The 23,350-nt window shown below is 42.0% G+C and overlaps 1 protein-coding gene across 4 annotated transcripts in view; it reads left to right on the forward strand.

Annotated features, from left to right (window-relative positions):
- PAWR (pro-apoptotic WT1 regulator) overlaps positions 1–23,350 on the forward strand; it is a 155,907-nt gene that overhangs the window by 88,979 nt on the left and 43,578 nt on the right. For 3 of the 4 annotated variants that reach the window (XM_037885997.2, XM_043547271.1, XM_043547262.1), the window contains exon 4: positions 6,585–6,623. The exons of the other annotated variant lie outside the window; for it this stretch is intronic. In XM_037885997.2, coding sequence (XP_037741925.1) covers positions 6,585–6,623 — 39 coding nt within the window. The remainder of the gene's footprint in view (positions 1–6,584; positions 6,624–23,350) is intronic. 4 annotated transcript variants of the gene reach the window in all.

Here is a 23,350-nt window from a genome sequence, read left to right on the forward strand (position 1 = left end):
CTCCCAGTTTAGTATCATCCGCAAATTTGCTGAGAGTGCAATCCACACCATCCTCCAGATCATTTATGAAGATATTGAACAAAACCGGCCCCAGGACCGACCCCTGGGGCACGCCACTTGACACCGGCTGCCAACTAGACATGGAGCCATTGATCACTACCCGTTGAGCCCGACAATCTAGCCAGCTTTCTACCCACCTTATAGTGCATTCATCCAGCCCATACTTCCTTAACTTGCTGACAAGAATACTGTGGGAGACCGTGTCAAAAGCTTTGCTAAAGTCAAGAAACAATACATCCACTGCTTTCCCTTCATCCACAGAACCAGTAATCTCATCATAAAAGGCAATAGCCAAAGTTTGGTTCCAATACAGAATTCCCTTGGAGATCTTAGCATCCAGAGTGAAGAATTTAAACTTTTTTTTCTGTCAGTGTACAGTGTACTGTCGTGTATATGATTACATTGGTGTATCTGGGTTGATGCCTGCTGTCAGAGTATCACTTCAACTTCTAGAATCAACACAACATTCCACATAGCCATTACCTGGTCATCCTGCTCACAAAAGTCATTCCATTTAATGTTGAAACCATTTGACACTCTGAAAGGAATTCTCTTAACAACTTGGAGATGTCAGGAGTAAGGCCCTACAGCTGCGCCTGCTCAGTCTCCAATAGCCTAACAAGTCAGCTAGGCTGCCTGATGGACTGTGCTGTCTGACTAGCTGAGGAAGCTAGCAGGCCGGTTAAGCCCAGTGGTAGCTTGCTGGCCTCTCAGCGCCCACAGCCGCAGATTCTCTGCCTCCCTGTGCTCGCCTCTCTCCAAGCCCTGCTTCTGCCTCATATATGCTGGAACTAGGGGTGCAGCAAGTGCTGCTGCACCCCCTGACTTGAAGCAGTAATAACGACCCACCTTTAACAACCTCACTATAAAAATTGTTTCAGCACCACTGTTCTGTCGTGCCTCCAGCCTTAGATCCTACTCTGCACCTTGCCTTACTCCAGCCTAGACCTTGCCCTGCATCAGACCTTATACTGGTCCTGTTCCAGTCTTGCTCCTGCCTCAGAGCCAGTCTTGCTTCTGCCTTCCCTGAGTCCAGGTAATCCCAGTTCTGACCCTCTGCCTTGTTCCTGAATGCTGGCATTCTGACTCCTGCTCTGCACCTGAGGCCAGGCTGTCCGTGACCCAGTTCCCTGACAAGATGTCTCCTTTTTGAGTATAGGATGAAAGTGCTTGTTTGACTAATCCTGTGCCAACTGGTGACCTAACATCTAGCATTATTTCTGAAGTCCCCAACAGGGCAGTTAGAAAGCACTTAGTGCCTAAGGATTCTGCTGGATTTTGTTCCTCATGGTTTGTGAACTTCTGTATAATGTTGTTGTTTGTGTTGTGTTGTGTTGTGCCCATTTGATGGGGGGGAAAAATACACCTAAGTACAAGAGAACCATTGTTTGAGAGCCTTAACTCTGACTTTTTTCTGACTGGTTCTAAATTGGAACATTCCATTATTATAGTTTGAGGTACTTCTACAAAAGAGCAGCAGCGCATTGCCATTCTAATTGTTTAAATATCTTGACGTGAATAAAGTGTGATCCAATGTGTACAAATTATTTGAAAGTAGCTATGTATCACTAATGCTACAAGGCTATAAATGTTTAATAGAGGTACCATATGAGCTATATGGAAAGCAGTAAATAAAACTAATTTTTAGTGTCTAGTCACATGTAACCGTGCCTCAGTGGGCCACAACTGAGAGTGCCAAATTCAGGACAAACTGCTGAGAAATAGGGCAGATACACCTGAAGACTGGTGGCTAATCCCCCATAGGATATACCAAACCAGCAACAAAAGTAAACTTTTGCTTTACCACACTGGCTAAGAAGTTATCAAAGCAGTTTCCTTAGGCATTCCAGACCTTGTGTTACTACTGAAAACACTACACTTAGGTAATAGGTTTTTTAAAATCAGTCTCGTCAAATAAAAGGTTCTTCTTATCCCAAAGGACCAGCTACACATCCAGGTCAATATATAACTTAGATCTTACCCAAAAATCATGTTGATGCCAATCCTTTAGTATCTAAAATGTAAAGGTTTATTCATAAAAAGAAAGAAAGAAAGATGAGAGTTAAAGTTGGTTAAAGGAATCAAATACGTACAGTAATTGCAAAGTTCTTGGTTCAGGCTTGTAGCAGTGATGGAATAAACTGCTGTCTTAAGTCAAGTCTCTGGTAGCTTCCAAATCATTGGAAGGACCTCAGTCCCTTGGTTAGAATGCTCCCACTAGTATAAGTCCGTAGTCCAGAGGTTTGAGCAGGAAAGAGGAAAAATGGATGGGTTTCCAGGGCTCTTTATATCTTCTGCCATGTGGAGGGAAACCCATTGTTTCAAACAAAGCCCTCAGCACAGCTAGTGGAAAATGGGAGTTTGGAGTCACGTGGGTAAGGCACCTGTGCATGCCTGATTTCACTTAGTCATAGTAGGAAGTCATTACCTATACTTCAGGTGGAATGGCCACAGAAAAGTCCATTCTGTGTAGATGGGCGTCTCCCATGGTCCATTGTGAGTTAAATGTCCCTTGATGAGCCACTTAATTAGAATAGTCCCTTCAAGATGTGCTGGCTAACTACCTTGTGGGTGTTACCCCAGGAGTAAACATTTGAAATACAGGTATAGAGCCAATACTCATAACTTCAAATACAAAAATGATACATGCATACAGATAGCATAATAATAACCAGCAGATCATAACCTTTTTATAGACACCTTACATACCACATTTTTTACCAGATTTGTTGCAAATATAGAACAGTGGTTGCAACAATGATCTATATGGTCATATTTTAATCAGATAATGTGACATCACTCTAATTGTATGAAAAAACTGTTATGTATTACATGAGTTCCCACTAATAAATAGAGCTGAAAACTTGCCTGATGTCGGAGTGTTGTGAGAGTTCTGTTGCCAAAGAATATGCTGCCAGGTAAGCTGTATGACACTGTACTGTTGTAAAAAAGTGTTGGTAAACACTAAATAGGCAGACAGACAGTACACTGTTGTTATACAATGTATTTTGAAAGCGGCCCTATTACCTTAAAATAAATAATGGTGAAATTCATATCTACTTGACCATTCCAGTTTAAGGACCAAGTTTTGCTCTTAGATATGTGTTCGGTTTCCACTAAAGTAAATGGGAGCCCTGCATATGTGTTCAGGTGTGCATTAATACTTTATAACAATATTTTCCTAATGCAGAAATGAAAACTTGCCTATCCAAAAAAAAAAAAAAGTGTAGTAGTACTACATAGTTTGTCTAAATGTAATCAAAACAATTGTGTATCATGATCAGAGACTTCTCTAAGGACCCAAATCATAAGGAGAGACATTATACAATGTGCAAAAGGTAATATGCAAGTGATATGGGATTTGTACCCAAACACCGTGAGCAAATAGAATGTACATAGAGTGTTGATGACTTAAATACAGATGGACAGCTTTCTACAGGGAAGAGAAAGTGAAGTAATTCATAAGTGAGCCTGAAGAGAAACTTTGAGGCTTTCACACAGACTAGTCATGGTATTTATTACAATTAAACTCTCTGCAGCACCCCAGAGTAACTTAAAAACAAACCAAAACCAAAAAAAGAAACCCCTATGTCAGGACTAACATCCTTTCAGTACGGTATTTACTTTTGCTAAAGGAAGTATTAATGGCAAAAGAAGGTCAAGAACAAATTCAGATTTTGAGATTTCATGGTGTGTGTATTTTATAAATTCTGTATTTTGTGAATATTAACAGGTAGACATACTATAATATGTTTGGACATAATCTTAAGACTGGTAGTATTTATAAAAAGCTCCATTTATTAAATAGGGAGTCAGTACTGGAAAGAACAGGAAATTACTTTTGGTTTTGGAAGATCTATCACTTTGCTTCCAAAAGTAATCAGTTGTGAATTTGTACGTTGGAACTTTTAAGTCGAATTTAGACATAGATCGATTGTGCAAGTAATGCGAATTTTCTCTCAAAATGACAGAGAGGATGATCTGGGTGGCTCAAGGTATTGGACATGAGATGCACAAGGATTTTCAGTACTGTATTCACAGTTTGAATTTAGCATGTGATGGAAGTGACAGAAAATTTTCTGATCTTTCAGTGTTCTACATGAAATAAACTACTAGTCTGTCAACTTTCTAATGACCAGGAATTCACATCACTATATCACTACCACTTCTGCTTCCGTCACCACAATTGGCATCTCGTGCCAGACTGGCAGTACCAGAATGGCAATATTTATCTGAAACACCCTATCCTGTAAAGCAGGTTCTGTTCCTCATGGGGAAGGAGTTTAGGTGAAACATAGTGTGGAGGGAATGTTGGCATGCTACTGCTCAGGCTATACTTGTTCTGCATATATACCGGTGGTAGTAGTCGGATGTGGATGCATCCATTAGAAACATGACAGGCCACTAACTTATAGGTCTGGTATCCCCACTTATAGGAAAGTGTGAGGCAACTTTAATAAGACCCTCTTACCAGTTGCTTATAACTTTGTCAATCTTTAATGGTTTGGGCTCTAATTCTACATGCTGATGTCTGACTTAGAGTGGGTTATTTTCGGAAAATCTCTGTCAAAACAGTTCAGTCATTTTCAATAATAAGACTAGGGCCAAAAATACATTGTTTTGCCCATGTTAAATTAATTTGGCATCTCTTTTCTTTCCAAAGTTCTAGTGCACTGATGTCTTTGAGCAGGGACTTGAATTTGGCAGGGGAATAGCCTTTGTGACAGGAATGTGCCTTTTTCCATTTCTTTGAAAATCCTCCCAAACTCGATAAGTTTTTCTAAATCTTTGAAAAATGATAATTTGCACATGCTCAGTTAGATTTAATTGCTTTTTATTAGCTAAATTCCCCCAAATTCTGTCCGTACTGAGCATTGCTCAGGAAGGGACTGAGCAGGACTTTTCCTGCAATTGCTGCTGTGTCGGGGCACCTGAACTGACAGCAGGGAACCTGTTGGCCCTGTTCATTTAATGACACCTTCTGGGCCCAAGCAGCATGTAAGAAGAAGCTGCCTGATTTGTATGCAGAGGGACAAGAGCCAGGCTGCTGGGAGAGGAGATTAGGACTGGAGACTGGCAAAGAGTGTGGGAGGCAAAACACTGGTCTGGCTGGGCAAGGAGACTGGGAGCCAGTAAATGCAGGATGGGGGGCTGAGATCAGATAAGGAGTCAAGGTGCTGGGAGAGAGCTAGAACTTGCTGAGCAAAAGAGCCTGGGACAAGAAGCATGGGGAGAGGAGTGGGTGTCAGATTGGAGGGGGAGCCCATGGCAGGCAGAAGAGGGGCTGAGACCATGGAACATGGGTAAAGGAGGGAAAGAGGTGGATCAGATGAGAAACTAGGGTGCAGATGAGATTGCTGGGCAAGGCAATTGAGACTGGGAACCAGTGAGGTAGAGGGATGATAGATCTGGTGAGGAGCTGGGATGGTGGGGAATTTGATCTCTGGCTGGGCAAGGAATATGATGAGGAGAAGATGGGGATGAAGGCTAACTGGAAGTAGCTTGTCAAGGAGACTGAAACTGGGATGAGAAGCCTGAGAAGTGGACAAGGAGAATGGCTAGGTGAGACTCAGACAAGGAACCAGCACTGGGGAAGAGACTGGGTTAGGATAGAAGGGGTCAAGCTGGTGGGGAAACGGACAGAAGGGTCTGTGACCACTAGAACATATTCCCCCTAGGGCCTGGAACAGAGCCCAGATTTCTCGGGTCTGACCATTTCTCTTCTGCGAGCAAATATCTGTGAAATCCACTGGCTAAGTGTCCCTCTCCCTTTAATACTGGTCCGCATAATTAATGGATGACAGCCCACTCTATCAGATACTCCATTAGTGCAAGTGTCAGAGGTCTGTGCACTTGGTGTCACGTATACTTTTCATATTTAAATGTGACCTATAGTTTAAGAGAAATCACATAGACCTCTATTTTGGCAGAAGAAAACTTATATGTAATTATAGCAAGTTGTATATGTAACCATTGAGAGAGTTTAATCTCTGCTGGAAAGTTTGATGCGAACTCAGTATTTTAACATTTGTTAGAATAGATTGAACTACTGATAGACAAATTTTCATTTTCTTTTTTTTTAAGTAACATATTTTCATCATCTGTGTTCAATAAAATGTACTTTTAGTACATCAGTGGTTTAAATTTAGATAGTTTTGTTCCACAAATGCATTTCAATGCTACTAACAAAACATTAAACTTACCCATGAAGTCTTTTATAATTGATTATGAGTTCTTGTATAAATATAATCATAGGAACTACATAAAAATAACACTGGACCAACTTCAACTTCCAAGAACTGGGCATGTCATAGTAGAGGCTTCTTACTTAATCTCTAAGGCTTTTGCGCCCTTTAATTCTAGGGGTCTTAGTGCAGCGTGTGCTTTCATGTACCTTGAATAATTGTAAAGACAGAATGAGATGCAATAAGTCTGGATTTCTTGTCTTTAGCTTCTCTAAATTCAATTAAAATGTATTCATTAAGAAATTTTTGTTCAGTTTTTTGTGGTTTTCCCATTTACAGATGGATGCAGCTGAGATGAATATCTATTTACAGGGTCATGTAAGTGCTAAATGTCATACTTCCTAACTCTGCATTAGTAGCCTGAACTATTACTTTTTCTTTCACCCTCAGGTTCATGAAGTTGTTTTCCTGTCTTGTTTTCCTCTTTAGCCCATGCTGTACCAGCTGGAACTTTTGTATTGGCATGAGCAATAGAAAGCACCATAACTCAAGCCATTTTTTTTTAATTTGGTAGGCAGATGCCCTCAATTGAAGAAGCAGATGTCTTTGACATTTCCTCCATGTGCATTCCTCTGCTGACCAACATCACTTTTTGTCTCCTCTGGAATGAACATAAGACTGCTGGTTTGCAGCCAGGTCTTTTTCTCTCAAACAACTAGGGAGAACAAGAAAAGAAATTTTTTGTTAATCTGTTTAAAAAAAAAAAAAAAAAAAAAGTGCAGTGCTGAATGCTGTTGCAGCTCCTTACAATCTTCCTTTACGGTTTCATATAAACATTGAGCAGGAGTGGTGATGGGATAGAGTGCTGTGACATTACTCAGCTGAGACATCTCTGGGAAGGGAGAACTGCTACCTTGCACTATAAATTGTAAAGGTTTGAAAGGAACAAGTGAAGCCCCTTTAAACTGGCAGGTCCATGCCTCCCAGGTCCTCTGATATAGTAAGTAGCATCATATGACTGATGTCAAAGGCTGCTGATACTAGTAGTATGGATGTCTGGCATCTCTCCGCTACCCCTAAACTAGAGAGCGCACTAGTTAATGCTGTTTTCATGCCAGAACCAAGTTTGAAAGTTTGGCTTACAAGGCTCCAAGAAAATCGGAGGGTGTCATTACTGGATATGGCTTTCTCAGTCACCTCCATCGTTTCTTTGTAGTACTGGCAAGGTGATTGTTTTTCAGCATTGGGTTTTTGAACAAGGTCTGAACCACAGAACGTTTAAGATCTCCTGAGAGCTTGCTTTTCCTGAGAAAGGTATTCATTATATCACTCAATCTTCACTGGCTTTACTTATCCAAGAGAGCAGATCCATGTAACTGGTAGTCAAGCAAAGTTCATTCCATCTGGAATCTCCAAGAACTATTTTCATGCAAATTGTGACATGAGCTTGAAGGCAGGTTACATTGCAATGATGTGGGCCATGTGAGTATCTAGATGGAAGTGGTAGACCTGAACAAGGCTTGGCATGTGGTGGACTCCTGTCAAATATTTTCACACACGTCTAATTGAGTAAAATAGATTCCTTTTCTATCTTGCAGAAAACATAGGCAAAAAAATATTTTGCTATAGAAACTGGCTTCTATACCAGATTCCCAAACCTTTTCATAGTGTGTATCATAATATTGTCCTTCCTACTTACAGTTGCATAACATCATGGTGGCAAAAACAGCAATTACTTACATGAAAAATGTTGATATATTTTTACTGCCACGTGTCTGCTTTTGGGGAGAAAAAAGCAAATTACACTTCATTTTCCTGCTGCTCTTTATTTAGTCTCCTTCCATCTTTTCTGTTCCTTGCTCTTTTCTATACAAGCTTCTCTGTTTCCTGATTGTCATCTCCTGCCCTATTGCTTGGCTGCCTTCTTTACTGGATGTGATGGCCAGCTATTTGGTCCTTTTTTTATCCCTGTTCCCTTGGACGTGCTCCTCACCTGTCCCCTGGTAGCACCATTTTCAGGGAAGCTCACACAGGACTGTCTGGCAGTGGGAGCTTAACCCGACATCAGGCTGCTGTGTTTTGGGTCCCACTCAGTGAACCAGTAGCTTCCCTTACACTGGGCAGGCTGCGGCACACACTCTCCACATTGGCTTCCAGGAACGCTTTCTGGGAATGAGCTCCCTGTCTGGTACCCCTTCATGAAAATGGGACCACACAGATCAGGTTGCTGACTCCTCAGTAGCTTAGCACACCCTCTCCCTCAGTTCCACCTTGTGGGTACTTTGAGTTTACCGTTTAACTCTTCAGGGGCATGTGATGGGTGACGGAAACAGACAAGGTAAGCTTTGCAAAGCGTTCTAAACACAAATTACTCTTCAGTTGTTTAAGGGAAAAATATACACTCTTGTCCCTGCCTTAGTTTCCTCATTACTTTGGATAGTTGTCTGGGCTTATGTCAGATTCCTCTGTAGAGTCCAGGATTCTCCTTCGAATGCTGGTCCCTATGGGTGTTCCACTGTGCATTAGTGTCTACCATCTCCTGCTCTAAACCAAGGACATAATGGGTAGTGCAGACCAGCCATCTCTCCTTCTCAGTTCCTTCTTACCACCAGATGGTCTGAGACAGAACTTCTCTAGTGTCACTGAAGCTTATTCAGCCAGCATTCCTGTAAATATCATATGTTTTTATCGCTTTTAGAACAACTTAGTGTCATTTTTAATGTGTGTTAGCTTGTTAAGGCTTGGGTGGGGGGAGGATATTCCCCATGGTGGTATGCCCAAAATCCCAGGCTTTAAAAGTGGTCTCTCCAGTTCCCACTCCTTTACGAGCCAAACAAAACAGGCACAGGAGAACAGACTTAGAAAACACCTTGTGGAGCGTGCAGTGAGGCTGCAGTCTGACAGAGGCCAAGCAGACCCCCTCTCCTCCCCCCGGTATAGCGGCCAAAAGAAGGAGTGCGTTGTCCAGTTGAACATTAGATGTAGGGGTCGGCAGGAGCAGACAGACTCCTCCTCCAGTGCTCTGCACAAGAGCAGAAAGCCTTCTTGTATGCCTTCTGAGAGAATCCCATTGAAATTGTCTTCCAAGAGGACCTCTTCCTTGATGCCTTCCAAGTTGGGAGAAGCACTTAGATCCTCAGAAAATTGCAAAGAGCCTGCAGTGGATCCACCGGCTCAGAACAGAAAGACTATACCAACAGTATGGGTGGGGTCAGGATCATTACCAGCACCAACTAAACATAAGCATCTCCTGCAGTTGATTGACACCAGCAAGAGACAAGCATCCAATGGCTCTTCTGTGGGTCAGCAAGGAAGTAAAGCCCCCTGCTACATTGGTCTGAAGGGTGCATACAAACATTCCACATGTAAGGACAGCTTTACAAGTCTAGAGGACTATATTATCTTTCCTGACCCAGAGTCTCCTCCTGCTTTACACCTCATCTTCATGAGAGAGATTTTGACTTCATTGGTACCAGGATGGAGCAACCAGAGGAGCCACTCTCCAATCCCTTCTACTAGCTGCAAAATGTCCTTGTTCATGGTTCCAGTGGTCTCACCATGATAAATGGATCCCATGTTCTCATCCTCAGGGTTAGATGCTGAGGAAGAACTATATCCTTCCCTTCTCAAAGGTGAGAATAACCCAGATAGAGGGTCTGGAACCCCTGGGCCCACTTCTCAATTGCCTAGGCAGGTTTACCCTATCCAGGTGGTACACCGTGCCTTGGGGACTTCCCTTTACCGAAGTACAAACCATCAGACTGACCTTACTGGAGACTGTGTGGGACATATGCGCACAGTACCCTGAGCTAGTTCAATCACACCTCAATTGATGCCAACCATCTCCACCAGGAGAAGAAACCATTTTCTCTTCTCTGCCAACAGAAGAAAAGGAATTGGAATCGGATCCACTGATACTGCCAGTCCAGACAGCAGCAGCAGCATTGTGGCCAGGCGAGGCTGTGGCACCATCTTCTCCACCTGATGTTTTGAGCAGTTTCCAGACTTACTGAAAAGAGTAGTTGACGCTCTGCAAGTACCATTAGAGTAGGTACAAGAAATTCATGAACGCTGTGACATCCTGCGAAGCACAGAGCCAAGAAAGGTTGTGCTCCCAATCAACAAAGCCACTGTGGAGCCGACAAAGCTCATTTGGCACATTTTGGTCACCTGAGCCCCCCACTTCCAAAAGACTCAAGAAAATGTATTGTGTGCAAGGTAAGGGAGCAGAATTTCTATTAACGCACCCAGCCCCAAAATCCTTAGTCTTCAGACTGCGAGTAAAAGGAGCAGACAACACCAGGCAAGAGGGAAAGCTGATAGCCAGATCATCCCTGCAGTTTTCTGTAGATGTAGCCAACACAGCTTCACAAGCCATGGCTACAGCTATAAGGATTATACACAGTGCATTGTGGCTTCACTCTTTGGGGTTCCCTTGAAGTACAATTGACAGTGGTATATTTGTCCTTCAAAGGTAGGAATCTTTTCAGTGACAAAAGAGACAAATCCTTGCTCTTGAACTCAAGGGCAGTGCTCTGCTCCCTGGGGATCTGCACTCTGGCACCAAAGTGGAAGCACCACAAAGCTCTATCCTGTAGACCTCATACAGTACCCTAATGTTTTTACCACCAAAGGGCATCTGAACCTCCCTGAAAGAGACAAAAACTGCAGCATGCTAAACAGAATACTCTTCCTTCATCTTTCTGTTCTTAACCGTCAGTCAAGAAATAATTTTGATGGGAGCTTCCAGAATTGTGAACAAACCCAGTTGCTACTTCCATCAAACAAGTCTCCACTTTTCAGGCCATGACAGAAGACAGATGGGTCCTCTATATAGTACAATCACGTTATATCATCAAGTTCTCATTCCTTTTCTAGGAGAGGATGCTTGCTCAAGAGGTAGACTTCCTCCTTCAAAGAGTCATAGAGCTAGTTCTTCAATGCCTGAGAGAAATGGTTGTACTCAGAATGCTTCCTCATACCAAAGAAGAAAGGGGGATGGATGCCCATCTTAGACCTCAGGCAACTCAATATCTTCATCTGCAAATTGAGATTCAGAATGGTTACTTTGGCATCAGCTATCCCCTAATTGATCAGAGGGGTCTGGTTCACAGCTCTCAGTATGAAGGATACCTACTTCCATATAGCCATTCACTTCTCTCTCAGAAGTTTACTATCGAAAATGACCACTTCCAGTACAAAGTGCTTCCTTTAGCAACTGCCAAAGGTATTGACCAAAGTTTTATCAGTTCTGGCAGCTCATTTCTGACGCCTAGGGTTATCAGTTTCCCCCCAGCTAGACCACTTACTACTGATGGGAGAATCCTACCAAGAAACATTAGCCACCACAGACTTGACCAGCCTCCTGCAGTCACTAGGATAAACACAAAGTCCACGTTGATGCCAACTCTGCCTGTGGCAGGGATTGAATCCATGGTCATCCCTAAAGTGTATCTCCCACAGGATAGGTTATAGACCGTAAAAGAACTTACTGCGCAACTGAGGCTGGGGTTCACTCCTGTCTCATCCACATGGATCACATGGCATCCTGCAGTTGCATAACCCTTTTATTGAGACTGACTTTGTTGCCTGCTGGCCTGGCTTCACTCAGTTTAGTCAAACAGCAGAGACAGTAGGAGCAAGTTAGGCTCCCTCCCTCCCTCCCAAATTGTGAGCCTCTCTGGTCTGTGGGAGAACAAGGACCAGATGTGTATGGGAGTCCCATTTGGTCCATCCTCACCACATAAAACCTTGGTTATAGAAGCCTCAATGTTTGGCTAGGGTGCCCATCTGGAAAATCATACAGCACAGGGCTCATGGTTGACATGGGAATACAGAAAGCACATGAACCATCAGGAACTGAGCAGGCCGATGCACCAGATGATGTCAGACAACGTGTCTGAGGTATTCTATATCAACTAACAGGAGCGCGATCCACCTCTCTCTGTATAGAAGCTGTAAAACTGTGAACCTGGTGTATCTGACATTAGATAAGTCAGGTACACTGCTGACAACCAAGGTTGTACACACTTCGGTGGACAGCAAATGCTTCTCCCAGTACTGTGAGTGGGAGCTGCGGGAGAAGAGTCTGTGGGTGGTGGCAGCGCGCAGAGCCTCCCTGACTGCCCCTTCGCCTAGGAACCAGAGGGACACATTGCCGCTTCCGGGAGCCGCCTGAGGTAAGCACTGCCCGGAGCCCGCACCCAGACTTCCTCCCGGAGCCCCCTCCTGCACCCATCATTTCCGGCCCCACTCTAGAATCCGCACCCCCAGCCCAGAGCCCTCTCCTGCACCCTGAGGCCCCCGGCCCCAGCCCAGAGCCCTCACCACCTTCCACACCTCAACCCCCTGCCCCAGCCCAGTGAAAATGAGCGAGTGAGCCAGGGTGGGGGAGAGCGAGCGGCAGAGCAGGGGGGATGGAGTGAGGCCTCAGGAAAGGGACAGGGGCGGGGCAAGAGTGTTCGGTTTTTTCTGCGATTAGAAAGTTGGCAACCCTGATATCTGCCACAATGCCTCAAAGCAGTTGGCCAAATATCCAGAGCTTGGGAGTAGTGGGCATATTACTTTTGTCATTTGCAGATTTATTAAGGTGGGGGTGTGTGTGTGTATATATAAAACTTGTATGTATTTGTTTGTATCTTCCCCTGACCCCATCCTCCAAAAATCTCATAACTTTTGTCTTAGAATGTATACTCTCCATGTCTTCATGTGTTTTGTGCGTGTCAAGTACAGTGGAGTCTTGATCCTAATAGGGACTTCTGGGGTCTACAATATGTAAATATTAACAATTGAGTGTTAATCCTAGGAATAAAAGTGTGTGTGTGTGGTCTAATCTTTGCCAATCCTGTTAGCCATGTTAACCAAAAAAAGTATACATTACATAACGCTCTTTTAAATTGTCTGGTTCCAGCCTTGACAGTGTGCAAATCAAAGGAAGATCAAAATGTAAAAAATTTTTGTCGAGCTATTCAATTACAATCGGTCAGCTTTTATTTTTATTTAATTTTAGCAGATTCCTTTTTAAATTTATTTTAGTTGATTAATAAGAATGTATGAGGTAATCACCATCTAACAGTTCCAAAAAATAAAACTTACTTTTTTAGGATGGCTACTTATAAGAGGGATATTACTTGATGAATAAAGATTCTTGAAATTTTGAAATCTCTAGAAAATCCTTAACAGAAAAAATATTTAATAGAGTAATTTTGGAAATCTGAATATAAAATCTTATGGGGAGTTTATTACTGAGGGTGGGGTTCCTCTGTCTGCAGAAGGGTTTGGAAATTTTACAGTTACATTGGCATAGATGGAGCAATGGGAATGTGATGAAAACAGCATAAATACCACTACTCAGTTTCACGGGATCATGGTGTGAACAGGAGGAGGCAGGATGGAAGCTGCAAGTATAGCTTGCAACTTGTGAAAGCTTTACTGTGTAAAACAACTTCAGGGTTTTTTGTGTGAAAATTCCCTCCAGAAATCTTCACATGGTTGGGATGGGGGTTGGAATCAACTGTAGGTGGGATTTCTATGACACTATAACTAAGAGAACAGTTCTCTTAAGGTAGGGGAAGTAGAGGGGGTACTTCTTTGGCCTCCTCACTACTCCCATAGCTATTTGTTCTAGGGTTCTGGAGCATATACTTTCTCTGCATCATCTTTCTCTGCAATTCCCTAAGGTTAAATAAACCTTTGGTAGATATTTGTATTTTGCCATGCTTAAGTTCCGCAGATCCCATGGACTTCATCACAAAATTTAAGTCCAGCTTACTGCAAGCTACATAGTGCCTTTGCTAGGAACAGAGGGCCACAGCCAAGACAGCATGCTTATGAGCAGTCTGAGTTGAAAATGCAGTGTTCAGAGAAATAGCCTCAAAGGATTCATACGTTACATCAGTTTTTCATAAATAAAGAAAATCCCAGTTAGCACAACTATGACAGAGAACACAGTGTTCCCAGTCTTGCTCTAGAGCCAGGAGAGACCCTGCATCCCTGATAAATAACTGCCAACTATATTGGAGTCAAGATTTTGTTTTTATATACACTTTCCTTCTAAATAAGTCTGCTTCAAAGAGTGATAAGATTGGATGTAACCTTTCATAGTAGTTTATTTTCTATTTGAGCACATCAGTTTTGGGATTTGAACCTCCCTAGCCCTCGCATCAGAATCTCCAGCTCAGATATGGTTTCTTCGGGGTCTAATCATAGAGTTGGGATGAGTGTGTCTCGTAAACTTTGTCAGAAGGGACCATCGTGATCATCTAGTCTGACCACCTGTACGTTACACGTCACAGAACCTCACCCACCCCTGAAATAGACCACTAACCTCTGGCTTTGTTACTGAAGTCTTCAAATCATGGTTTAAAGACTTGAAGTTACAGAGAATTCATCATTTACACTAGTTTAAACCTGCAAGTGGCCTTGCCCCATGCTGCAGAGGAAGGCAAAACAAACAAACAAAAAAAACCCACCCACCCATGGTCTCAGCGAATCTGACCAAGGAGAAAATTGATTCCTGACTCCAAATATGTTGATCAGTGAGACCCTTCAAGGTCTTCCTTAGCTTGGTGATCTGGAGTGTTGTGGCAGTTTTCTGACGGGCTGTCTATTCACCATTCATATAATCCTTTTTAATAGATATTTTGATATAAAATCATACAAGACAGTGGTAGACATAGTCAAGGTACTTCCCAGTTGTGGGGTATAGACCTCCTCTAGCTACACAGAGGTTTAAATCTACCAGTGCCATGTCTCTACCAGCACTGTCTAGATGTAAAAAAACACACATTGTCTTTACTGGGGGGGAGAGAGGGGGGAAGCTTAGACTATTCCAGAGAATTTAAGCAGGATTTACTTGGACAATTGTTAGTCTTCAACAAAGAAAGCCTATGTCTTAAAATGGAAAACATTTTCATTGAGTTTTCAACAAGTATGGTAGTCTTAATCAAAATTGCAGGCAATTATGTAAATATTACTGATTATTTAGTTTAGTTCGGGTTACAGTTATTCTTGTAGTTACTTGTATATTGTCCTGCAGTCTTGGGGGTCTTCAGTCTCTTACATCCTATCATTCTGAAATTCTTGAAAGGGTTGGGATCTATTTTCCCACTTTTTCATGTGTCCTCCCTCCTGCATCTTGGGACTTTAAATTTGTGTTTAAAAAGCTGATGGAGCTGTAGTTTGAGCCTGTTAGGGGATAGACACTGAGGGTATATCTCAGGGATCGGCAACCTTTGGCACGTGGCCTGCTAGGGTAAGTCCCTTGGAGGGCCGGGCAGGTTTGCCGCGTCCGCAGGTTTGGCCGATCACGGCTCCCACTGGCCGCAGTTGGCTGTTCCAGGCCAATGGGGCTGCGGGAAGCGGCACGGGCCGAGGGATGTGCTGGCCGCTGCTTCCCGCAGCCCCCATTGGCCTGGAGCAGCGAACCGTGGCCAGTGGGAGCTGCGATTGGCTGAACCTGTGGATGCGGCAGGTATACAAACCGGCTTGGCCCACCAGGGGGCTTACCGTAGCAGGCCACATGCCAAAGGTTGCTGATCCCTGGTATATCTACACTACAATTAAAAACCCACGGTTGGCCCATGCCAGGTGACTTGGGCTCAGTGGCGGTTTATTTGCGGGGTAGATGTTCAGGCTCAGGCTAGAGCCTTTGCTCTAAGATTCTGTGATGTCGAAGGGTCCCAGAGTTTGGGCTATGGTCTGAGCCTGAAAGTCTGCACTGCCATTAAACTGCCCCCTAGCCCAAGCACCGCAAGCCTAAGTCACTGACATGGGTCAGCTGTGAGTTTTTAATTGTAATGTAGACATACCCACAGGTTACTAGTGCATGTCAATAGTATGGTTGTACGCAGGCAATACAGTCTACTTTTAATAGCAGTGGCTTGTAACAAATTTTTTAAAAATTGGAATAGTGCTTGAAGATGAACATTCTGATGTACAAACAGGAATCAACTAACCTAAGAAAATCATGTTTTTAAAAAGTTTTAACTAATGCATTTTAACTAACATGGTTTTTGAATACTAGTATGTCTGAGGTTTAACAGATCTTTTGGAAGCTAGTTGTGGCTAACACCAAACAACTCTGTTAGTTCAAACCTGTTGGCTAACATGTTGTTGAGCACATCCAGATTTTTTGTAAACTACATGTGGCCCAAGTGAAATAACCAGTAGCCGGAAGGAAAGTTAATCTGAATTGTTTAGATGGGGAAAGAGAGGAAACAGTCTTAAATTACATGAATTGTTAACCGTAACATTTATGGTTGAAAGCTGTCGCAATAAAGTGCAAGAGGTGAAAGGCATGCCTTTGAAGTTACTTTTAAACATTTTTGCACCAATACTGTACTTAACTACAACCTCATTCTTAAATACAGAATCTATCTCTGAAAATATTTTCCCACTATAAAAGAAATCAGTGTTCATATTACTAATGACTTCATACATTCATCTCTTCTCTCTGCCAGCTTCTGTGCCGTCCATTTATTTATTTGTTTGTTTGTTTATTGCTTGTTTGCTTGCACTCAGACTTTCTCTGACACGCAAACTATTTCCAGTCCAACTTTCTGCAAGGAGGTCTTCCTGAGACTCTTAAATGAGTTATTTTGTCTTTGCAGCTCTTAAAACAGAATGCATTATTTTACCAATTCACTCAGTGTTTTAAATATTCATATAATCAAAACAAAGTTCAAAATTTCCAGGAAGATGTCACACTAAAAAGGCTATAAACCAGAGGTACATTGTGCTATTCTTATCTATTAAGCATGGGTACTATGTACTTTGAAGACAAGACACAGATGAAGTCACTGTTCTTCCCCAAAGATTTTGCCGCCTAAAAGGAGTTTGCAGTTTTTCACAATCATTTGTATTTCATTTCCCTTCCCTTTCCTTTCTTTTTAATTTCCTCAGGCAAGAAACAAAGGTTTTGCTTAAACTAATAATATGTCTTGGAAAAGTTGTGAAAGACCCATTTTGTCTTAACAGATACATAATGCAGTTTATTATAAAAGTGCATGTATTTGTATCTTCCAAATGTCTTTTGGATAACTAATGCATAGTCTAATAATCTTTCAAAATAGAATGACAGCACAAAAACACAGCTTTTGGCATCACAGTTCTGTTCTGCTGCTTGCACTGGGACCCAAAAGAATATTTTACTTTAAACTGTGTGTTTGTTATAAAAATGCCAAAATAACATAAGCCAAACTTTACCAAGTCTGCAAGGCAATTTTGCTGATCGGAATACTAATTTATGGGGTTTTTTGTATTTATCCGTTTATAAACTCGATCTCTGTGTTTGATAGCTTGTTTAAAAAACAACCACTGCAGAGGCATCGGTTACACAGCACACTGGTTGATTAATGCTCTGTTAATTGCTTTTCCAGTGTTGAAATACTTGCCATTTGTAGAAAAAATATACCTAGCTTGACGTTCTTCTGCTCCTGATTATTTCCCTTTTTCTATCTTTGCCTTCCTCCAAAACTGGTTATCTTAATACCACTGCCAAATTTTCTAGCCACTATACATAGCTCCGAATATGATCAGCTCTGCAGATGGACTTTAGAAAAACTGAGGAACCACTTACTGTACCTCATCTGACAGGACATCACAGAGCAGACGAAACCATGCTCTTGATCGTTACATTGATTGCGTCAGGGGAAAAAAAAAACTGTGAAATCCTTAACAAAGATCACATCTACCACAGTCTATCCACTGCTGAGGGGACAGCTATACAGTCCCTGACATCTAATCACCAGATAGTGGTCAAACCTGCAGACAAAAGGGGCACCATCCTCAACTATGATGACTATGTTAAGGGGGCCAACTGACAACTCTCTGACACCACCTACTATAAAGAACTCAAAGAAGACCTCTTACGATAGTTTATCCTAAATTTCTGGGTATAATCAAATCCTTTCTCAGACAACTCCAAGAGAAACTTTATAAACTCATGCCCCATGAACCTACTCCAGGGCCCTTCTACATGCTTCCAAAGATGTACAAACAAGGGAACCTAGGCAGACCCATCATATCTGGCCATGGCGCTCTTACTGAAGTAATATCGGGACTCGTAGAAACCATCCTCAAACAGAAGACCACACAAAGGACCAGCTTCCTCCAGGACACAACCCACTTGCCCCACAAACTCCATGACATTAACAACCTCCCTCAGAACACCATCTTTGCCACCAGGGTTTTCATTTCTGTCTACACCAACATCCCTCACAATGACAGCATAGCTGCCTGCCTCAAATATTTATAAGACAATGGATAACCCTCAGATAGCCACCCCAAATACATCACCAAACTCATCCATTTCTTCCTCACCATAACAGTTTTACATTTAACAACAAATACTTTGTCCAAACCATGAGAACAGCCATTGGTACTAGGATGGCTCCTCAATACACCAACTTTGAAGAAGAATTTCTGGATGAATGCACCAGGAAACCAATGAAATACCTGCGATACATGGATGATATTTTCATCTTCTAGACAGATGACTTAAACTCCCTCATAGATTTCTATTACAACTTCAACAACCACCACCTGTCCTTTAAACTCTCTGGAACACTCCTATACTAACATCAACTTTCTGGACACCACAATCAGTTTCAACAATGGAAGCCTATGAATTACTATATACAAGAAGCCCACAAATCAGCACACCTACCTTCATAGATCCAGTAACCACCCCAAACACACCAAGAAATCTATCTGCAACCCGGTACTCAGATACTATAGAATATGTTCTGAGGAGAAAGTCAGGGATATACACCTTAGCACACTCAAAACTGCCTTCACCAAACAAGGGCACTCCACCAGAGAAGTAGATTGCATCATGGAATGGGCCAAATACCCAGAGACAACCTGCTTCAATACAGAAATAAAACCCCCTCCGACTGCACACCCCTAGTTGTCACCTATCATAGAAGATTAGGGTTGGAAGAGACCTTAGGAGGTCATCTAGTCCAACCCACTGCTCAAAGCAGGACCAACCCCAACTAAATCATCCCAGCCAGGGCTTTGACAAACTGAACCGTAAAAACCTCCAAGGATTGAGATTCCACCACCTTCCTAGGTAACCCATTCCAGTGCTTTACCACCCTCCTAGTGAAATAGTTTTTCCTAATATCCAACCTAGCTCAGCTTGAGACCATTGCTTCTTGTTCTGTCATCTGCCACCATTGAGAACAGCCTAGCTCCATCCTCTTTGGAACCCCCCTTCAAGTAGTTGAAGGCTGCTATCAAATCCCCCCTCACTCTTCTCTTCTTCTGCGGACTAAATAAGCCCTGTTCCCTCCGCCTCTCCTCATAAGTCTCTCCTCATAGACTCTCTCCAATTTGTCCACAACCTTTCTGTAGTGGGGGGGGCCCAAAACTGGATGCAATACTCCAGATGTGGCCTCACCAGTGGCGATAGAGGGGAATAATCACTGGCAATGCTCCTACTAATGCAGCCCAATATGCCATTAGCCTTCTTAGTAACAAGGGCACGCTGTTGACTCAGATCCAGCTTCTCATCCACTGTAATCCCCAGGTCTTTCTACAGAACTGTCCCCAGCCTTTAGCAGTGCATGGGATTCTTCCATCCTAAGTGCAGGACTCTGCACACGTCCTTTTTGAACCTCATCAGATTTCTTTTGGCCCAATTCTCCAATTTGTCTAGGTCAGTCTGGACCCTATCCATATCCTCCAGCATATCTACCTCTTGTAGAAGCGAGAGAATAACTGCTCGTATGTACTGATTCGGTTCTTTGCCTCTTTTGAGACTGTTATAGGATACTAGTTAGTGTCAATCATGGTGCTGGGTTTTTTAATAACATGGACTGATGTTCTGGGGAGTTAGACTGAGATCACCAAATTCCTTTCACATAAGGTAGCAAACAGCCATCTCTTCACACACTATTGATTTGGCCCATATTTTGACTAGTGGTTGAAGGCTGAAAAGTGCTATGTCCCATATTCCGTTTCCTGAGCCTTCTGGTCCCCCATATATAAATATTTATATAGGCCACTCTCTAGATTAAAAATAAGAGGGGGCAGAGTGGCATTCTGTGGAATTGCTGAATATTAGATCCATGTTCATTTTGACTTCTGTCGCTAGGCTAATAGAAGTGAAAAATGGAGATCAAGGAGAGGAGAACAAGGAAGGACAGTAATTCTTGAACTTGGAGTACTGACAGTGCAGACCTTGGTTCCAGAGGGAGTTCCCTCTTGTATGTGATAGTGAATCTGTACCTTTTGTTACTGTGAGGAAGTGATTAAAAAGATCATTTTTCTTTAATGAAATAAAGCTTTATTCAATGAAATATCATTTGGTGGTCAAATGTTATTCTGGAGTATGGAGGAAAAGGGCTTAGAATGATCTCTACTCTGTGGCACCTGACGATTCCTCTGTACTTGTGGAATCTTCCAGTGATCACTATTGCTAGGTTATGGCAGCTTGGAGCTACCTCAGTGGAACAAAGCTTGCTGAAATGTATAGAAGAATTGGGTTCTTCACCCTCACTTCAGCCTGTTTTAAATCTCTTAACTCTTGTTGTTTCCCCTGTTATAGGGTGTTATTATTAGTGATCAATAAACATAGAGCAAGGATGATAATAATAATAATTATATATAATAACTCAGTGTAATAATGTAACTAGGGCATGAAGAAATAAGATCTTGAGGAAAGTTCAGGGTGGATGGGGCTTGATCATATATTTAGGCGCACAAGCAGTGAGCTGTAATAATAAACTTTGTACAAGTTAGCCCCTTCCTGTGGGATTTCCAGTGAATCCTGTCTTCTGTTTCTCTTGTAGATCACAAACTTTTTTGTGGCAAATTACTTCATCTGTTTTTGTTTTATTGAATTTTGTTGCTTTACAAATAATGCAAATAGTTTAAAGAAGTACATGATGCTGTTTGGGACAAGTGTGTGTTTTTGTTTTTTGGGGGGCAGGAGCATAGGATTGCTGCATTAACTTATGAGTCGTGAAACTTTATACAACACCGTATTGTAATGTAATAAATTGGTACTGTTTCTTGCATCCTTCCACTTTTATAAAGCCATACTCTTTGCCACTGAGAGTTCACTGCTACAGGGCTGGGAGGAGGGGAAATGTAAGTGAATAAATCTTGGTAAACTTAATGTCACAATTTTAAAGTTCTATTTCCATGGCCATCCAGAGCTAGAAGTGACTGTTTCCTCTTTGAAAGCTGTCAAATACTAGTTTTCAAATGGTATAAAAGTCCCACTTCTAGCCATCGTGAATTGTAAAATAGCTAACATGATGTCAGGTTAAAATAGTTAGCTTGCATCTTTCCATAATGAGATCATAATTTTCTTTATCATGTCTGGCTAATTTACTTTTGTACTCTTATCTACACTCAAGACATTACTCCCTTAACACCCAGGATGCGAAGGGCTTCTAGAGACTTCTTACAAGAGCGGAAACTACAATATCTATTACCTTTTTGCTTCATTGATAAACTTAGACCTTTAGATCATCCTTAATCCGTAGGTGTCTTGTTGCATTCTTTACTATAATCAGTGATAATGATTGTTCAGCCTCATTAGGCACCTTTTCCCTTGCTTAACTTTTCTTAATGTTTCCTCAGTTTTAAACTGTTTTTCTTTATTGTTGCAACCAGCTTTGTCTTTGACCAAAAGAATAATTGATTCCTCTTCTTTTTAGGACATCCCATTAAATATTTGTAGACTTGCCCTGTCTAACCCCAGCCATCTTTTCACTAAATTGAACGTGTCCTGCCTTTCCATGTATATCCTCTCTAAACCTCTGATCTTGAATGGCCACTGGGTATTGACGTGATTATATCCTTGCATATAGTATTTCTATTTCTTAATGTACATAATGTATTTTATTAAAGTAGTGTAACAAGGGGAAAAAACCATGTCTTCTTGACTCTCTGCTTTTCTTCCATTTTCGTCTCTACAATGCCAGAATAGAAAAGTGATGATTTTTTTTAATAATAAAGAGAAATGGTGAATTCTACTTCCACTAGAACTTTACCTACTCACACTGGGGGGTGGGGAGGAGAGGAGGGAAAACCACACAGAGCCTGAAGAGGAACAGGTTGCTGTAAAACTCTCTGAATACACACATTTTGTTTTTCAGCATCTTTAAGTGGGTAATCATAGGATACTCCTACCAGTTGGCATAATAAAAAAAATAATTGCATGATCATTTTTTGGCAAAGATCCCTCAGCAGGGTACAAAATGCTATATTCATTTCTGCTGTTCCAGTGCATACCAAAAAAAAAACCCCCAAAACCAGTACAGTTGGGGAAATGATTCAGGGTAGCTCAGTTTCTTTATTACAGAAAAAGAATGCAACACTGAATAGTTATTCAGTAAGCTATCGTTCTTGTTTTAATCCCAGAGCATCTTTGAAGACATGGAGCACTACAGCATCACCATTCATTCCTGTCCATGACTTGTTCCTCTATTAAGCCCAGCCTGCTCGTGTCCCTGTGTACAATATCCCGCCATTTAGCCGGTGGTCAGCCTCTAGGACAAACTGATCTTGGTTGTGCTTACGTTATTTTCTTTGCCACCATGTGATCTGTTTTTTCCTGCATTATATATCTATAATTTATTTGAATTATCAGAACCTCCTTTCTTCAAGATAGTACAGCTATGTTAGCCAGTTGTCTAATAGCTCCTCTTGCTCAGATACCTCCTGTTTTTTTTCCTTATGCTTTGATAGCACTGGTTGTACTGGCTTTTAGCAGTTGATGTTGATGTTTAGCTGTTAATGTTGTTTATTCCTGCAGCTTTCCCATTTAACTGCTTCACTGCTCTTACTTTATCTGATGATGGTTCAGAGCTGATATTCATTCTGCCTTGCAATCTGCCCTGTTTATCTTGCATGTCTAGAATGCTTGCTTCTGGGTGAAATGCAGGGTTCAGCACTTTGACAAAATGTTCCTTCTGGGTTTCCAGCAACTCTTTGGCATTTGTTGCCCATTCACTGGCAGCCTTCTTCACCACTTGCATCATTGGCCTGATTGGGTTTTCACACAATTTCACCTTTTTGTATATTGTTTACACCTTGTTTTCTTGATGCCTTCTCTAGTTCTTGAGCATCTTCTTCCCAAACCTTTT

This window comes from Chelonia mydas, chromosome 1, assembly GCF_015237465.2.
Source record: "Chelonia mydas isolate rCheMyd1 chromosome 1, rCheMyd1.pri.v2, whole genome shotgun sequence".
Lineage (NCBI taxonomy): Eukaryota > Metazoa > Chordata > Testudines > Cheloniidae > Chelonia > Chelonia mydas.